The sequence below is a fragment of the Echinococcus granulosus genome (genome assembly GCF_000524195.1).
Source record: "Echinococcus granulosus chromosome Unknown EG_S00149, whole genome shotgun sequence".
Lineage (NCBI taxonomy): Eukaryota > Metazoa > Platyhelminthes > Cestoda > Cyclophyllidea > Taeniidae > Echinococcus > Echinococcus granulosus.
Genome location: NW_020170529.1, coordinates 98,437 through 103,634, shown reverse-complemented (window position 1 = coordinate 103,634; position 5,198 = coordinate 98,437). Strand labels below are relative to the sequence as shown.

The 5,198-nt window shown below is 41.2% G+C and overlaps 1 protein-coding gene across 1 annotated transcript; it reads right to left on the bottom strand. All coding sequences in view use genetic code 11, as the record gives it.

Moving 5' to 3' along the window:
• Positions 1-908: 908 nt before the first annotated feature.
• Positions 909-4,490, bottom strand: EGR_09477 (UDP-N-acetylglucosamine--dolichyl-phosphate N-acetylglucosaminephosphotransferase; the record flags this gene model as incomplete). Its single annotated transcript, XM_024498726.1, has 8 exons — positions 909-980; positions 1,902-2,178; positions 2,516-2,704; positions 3,020-3,104; positions 3,609-3,755; positions 3,838-4,051; positions 4,088-4,283; positions 4,318-4,490. The coding sequence occupies 8 exons, from the start codon at positions 4,488-4,490 to the stop codon at positions 909-911; spliced, it is 1,353 nt and encodes a 450-aa protein (XP_024346865.1).
• Between the last annotated feature and the right edge of the window lie 708 nt (positions 4,491-5,198).

Sequence of the window (5,198 nt, the reverse complement as noted above, 5' to 3'; positions counted from 1 at the left end):
GCCGTCGGATGACACGACTAGCTATGACACCAACCCCAAGCCAATCGTACAATTTAGCGCATGACATCGGGGAAATATCCTCCTTCCGGTTTACTTGTGATATTACGCGCGAGCTGTGTCCAAAAGGACAGGATTTAATGAATTGGCATAGTAAGCAGCTCCTGAACGAACAAAGAGCCTTCTTGAAGCTAATTGCACACCTGAAATACTGTTAAGGGAATCAATTCATCAACGAGAAAGCCAACAGTAACCAAAGTCATCCTTCACCATATATTTGGTCATGTGACGTGAAACAGTTCTGATCTGTTGCAGTCAACTCCAAAGTGAAAATGACTATTCTGGCGAAGCTATTTATCAAAACTTGGGAACAGAAAGGGAAACCAAGGTAAAGAATAGAAACCAAGCTGCTGGCTCCTCTCTCGTAGTCATTAGAATCAATTGCCACTGGGCGCTGACGAGATTCCGTGAGGCGATAGCCATAACAATGATTGAAATATTTGAGGTCGTCTCAAATCTATCTGGTTACCATTAGAACAGAACACTGCCTTCAACAGAAGAGGGGTTAGAAAATGAAATGGGGAAGCGAAGCAACTCGAGTAGGAAGTCGTGCATTTTCCCTATTTCTAACTTAATGAAGGCAAACAGCTCATCCGAAACCGGGAAAGTATTCCAATTCTGTGATATAAGTGTCACCCAGCGATGGAATTGACAGTAATTCAAACCACGGCAGCAAATAGAAAGGAACAAAACCAAGCAAGAATGTGCCTGTATTACCGTTGGTAACTTACATCTTTATTGATGTGTGGAGAAAAGAAAGTTACTGTTAGCTTTCAATGAAAACAACTTTCCATATTTATGTAATGTGATCAAAATATGAAGGCAGTGAGACAAGTTATTTAAAGAAGCGATCAATTCAGCTGGCCGTACAGACTCAACGCCATGGGATAGCGAACCACGAAGGCCAGGCAGGAGCACAATATCTACAACAGACAATAGAACAGCAGAGTCGACAGTAGAGAGTATAGTAGCGCAAAAACCAGCAGTAAGTTATGGTTGATGAATGAATTATCGCAAAAACCACCCAACGTTTCGACATGGCCTCGTCTATCTTGCATCCACACCTCACCAGCATCATGCACATCACTCAGAAGGACTCAAACCGAAAAGATGAGCACAATCGCCTAAAGAAAATCACTTTTCGTTGACATACAGGTAGTGTAGCAGGGACGCTACTGATGTATCTTGACCATTTTAGACCAAGGAGGTCGATTGTTTGCAAGAGTTCCCCGGCGACCTACCAAAGTCTCAACCGTTTTGAAGGTGAGTTAATCTCTTCGACCCGGTAAAACATCATCGCGTCCAAGCTGGCAAATGCGCCTTTTCTATTCATACGGAATTGTGAGGTTAACTGACCGTGTCTTTACATGTTTGCACCGAAAAGGTGCATTTCGAAGGGATGAATTTGGATGAATTCTACTAACCAGTACTGCATTTTGCCAACTGACAGTAATAAGAATGGCGCGTCATAAGTAGAACGCTCACAAACAAAAGACAGATGGTTGGAGCGCAGATGGAGTAACAATACGCTTTTCACCCGACTACTCTATTTATGCGATCACGTTCACCTACAATAAGTTTGTGGAAAATTAATGGTGGTGCGATTAACCTACCCGTCGCACAAGCCCTGCCTTAGATTACCCCCTGGTTTACAAACTCCCGTGCCAAAAATAGCTATCCCTATGTTGGGAGTTTATGCTCAGTTAGAAGACTGAGCCCGTAAAAGTGGAAAAGCTAACTAGTGGAACCTATCTTCGAGAGACTAAACCTACATTATGCTGCTATCTTGCCTGTCAACTAATAAAAATGCATACGCTGCCCAAATTAGCACTGGGAGTACTCACCTGAATGCCAAGAAGAGTGACTGTGGTACGAGCCTCGGAGATGGGCCCAGAGAAGCGTAAGAAGAGGTTTATGAGAGTTAGGTTGTCTATAGTGACTGTCTCGCCTAAATCAGCCTCCTCCTTTGCGTCTAAATCTACGCAGTCAGGGTCTGGACTGCTGCGGTGGGTGAAACCCACGCACAACAGTGTTCGTAGGCAGAGGCGTCCCATTGGCGAGAGAGAACTCACGTGCAACGAGACTGTGCTCGGGTACAGCAGACCGCTTTTTTCACAGAATCTGCAGGTAACAAAAGTCAAGGCCACAAGTGGCCAAGTAGCGAATTGCAATTGATGAAATAAAAGCGTTTCATTTGCCTAGCATTCAACCTCTACGTACGTTGCGTGCATCTCTTAGGTAAAAAGATCCTTAGTTCATTCGTTTTTTAAATAAGTCAACCATTTTTAGTGGCAAGAGTCAAACCACATTACAAAAGGAGAATATCGATGGGGTAAAATAGACGATGGGGTCGAATGTACATTCAGATGGCTACGTGCGAAATGGACGTATTTTACGGAAGAACATCCCACTAACTGATTTGTGAGCGAAAAGTTTAAGATTAATCAATGAAACGTACCTTGGGAGGCGATGTCGTGGACAGGGAATGAGTCGAAAGAGCTGCGGTAGACTGAGGATGAAGTTGAAAACTTGCGGAATAAAGAAAAGCATGAGGGTCTTGCTGAAGTGACCAAGGATGCATACCACTGCGAAGGTCATCCCCGCAAAGTAGCAGAAGGTGTCGCCGACAAACAACTGAGCCGGATACCTGTGAAGTTAGTTGATGAGGAATAGCTTCAGTTAATCAACCAGTTAATCAGTAAAAGGACAAAAATATTTACTACGGCACTGATAAGATGAAACACAATGCAATTTATGACAGTATAGGCTGAACAGTAGACTATCCCTACATATACAGAGTTTTGGAGAACTATTAGTACCATTCATTAATTTCATCTGCATGACTTACAGCAAAATTAGGTAGTACGGGGAAACCCTCAAAAAGTACGTGAGAAAACGGTGTAGTAAGTTTAGATTTAAAACAATTAGTCAAGCGTTTTAAGGGAATAGCTTAATGATTTACCAATTTCTCTGTAAAAGGGCCAGAGTGACCCCCGTGAAAGGTAGCAAAAAGTAGAGGGAGAATAAGTGGGCCTTCCACTCTGAACCTGAAAAAAGCATGAAGTTGCGTGCGAAATCGCATCAACCTTATTCATATTTCCAAACACAATAAACCATAGCAAAAGTAGTTGATTTTAAACAGAACAAAGTCTAGCCACTACGTTTACAAGAAAAGAGTAACTGCACTATAGAACATCCTTGAATATTGGCTTGAATTTAAATTTTGATGGAATCAAAGTGAAGACATAGATAAAGAAATGGCCTTATTAAAGCTAGACATAGAAATTCAAACACAGACTTTACCTTTGGGAACACCAAAGTAGACGCTAATGAAGCATAACGACAAAATCAGAAGGCAAAAATTCAAGAACCAAACCGACACCAAAAAATCTGAAGGTATAGCCGAACGAAAGTATTGGAAGAGAAATAAAAGCAAGTAAGTTGAGAACGTTTATTTAAAGCTTTTAACCCATCTTTTCACCAGATAACACCCAGATTCTCTAGCTGAAATGACATGAAATTTGTCTCCTAAAAGCGAAGAAAAAACTCACCACTGAGCTCGACTATATTGAAGCAGATGACGGAGAGAGCAATAACGATACTTTGTCCAGCCTCCAAACCATTGATTCCGGCATAAATATTAATTGCATTGGTGCAGAAGACGGCAAGCATTCCCATATAGACATAGTACAAAAAACCTGTCTTAAGAAATATAACCGTAGCTCAGTGCTTAATTTAATGTTTACTTACTCAAATATGAGATGGAGGGACAAAACGCACCTATATCGACACTAGTACCGAGAAAGCGCTGAAGAACCAAAGGAACGGCAATGTGTGTAGTTCCAAGATTTGCGATATGGACCATTAGAAGCGGGAGACTGGATAAAGTCGGCAATATTAGCTTGTGACGCCAACGTAGATTTAAGACATCATCTGCGAATCCAAGGAAAACCATGCAGCAAATCGAAAGAAGAGCAGCTAGGAATGGGATGAGCTATAAGTAAAAATCGGAACGTAGAAAAAGACTTACTCTAGTTTTAAACAAAACGGCTTGCTCTGCGATAATGTCGGTGTCGGACAAAGACGGTTGAGCAAAAATGAATAAACTGCTTTTGGGGTTATACCAACGCAGGGACTGAAGAATGTGGAGGCGAAATGGTAGCGGGATGAAAAGAAACATACAGTTAATGTACACAGTTGCTGCAATAACGCCTTGAGCTTCTGGCCTAAATATATGAAATAGGTGAAACTTTTGCGTACAAAAGAGGTTTGTTTGGTTTGCTCATATCAACTCCATGCAGACCAGCCCTGATAAATACTTGCCCAAACGAATTTAGCAAAGACTTTGTGATGAAAAAGCCCGCAAGAGATAGGAGACTGATAACACAAAGTTCCAGAGCATATTTATCCAAAGGGAATTCTTCCACAGACATCAAGCCTGACTTGAAGCATCAACGCAAACGAATTAATCAGCTTAGTTTAGCCAAACATTGGAGAGCTGTGTTTAGTGCATAGCTGCAGATATTCTGTTCAAACCTATTAAAACTTTTGTAACCACTTGTATTTGAAACAAAAAAAATGAAATTAGTTAAAAAATGGAAAGGAATAGGTAGAAATATCAAAGACTTTTCAAACTTACTGGCATCATATAGTGATACGGATATTTAGCGTCTTGCTATTGGGTAATATCGTGAGATTTTCAAGGCCACTAATGGGTATTTTGTGTCAATGGTATGTCTCGGTCATGTACCTTGGGGCACGTATATTTACGTAACATTTGTGCCAAGTGTTTGTACGTTTCTGAAGACTAACTATTGCAATCTTTGCAGTCACGCTGCATCAGGAATACGCATGACTTGCTTGTTGATTTCATGTCAAAAAATCTGTTACTTCGATGGGTATATTGCTTACTCACTCGTCACATCCATAGTCTCCCATATATGCATTTAATCTCTTGTGTTTTCCTTGTCACTGGTTTCTTTCGTGTGGCTTATCCCATAATCACCTCGTCACATGCCTTGTACACCAACTCGATTTCTAGGCCACCTTGTCTTTCTTCACTGCCTTGTTTCCTATTTATCGTGGTTTGCCACATTCCATTTGACTTTTGAAAAGCACTTATTTTATTGTTTTTTTCCCGT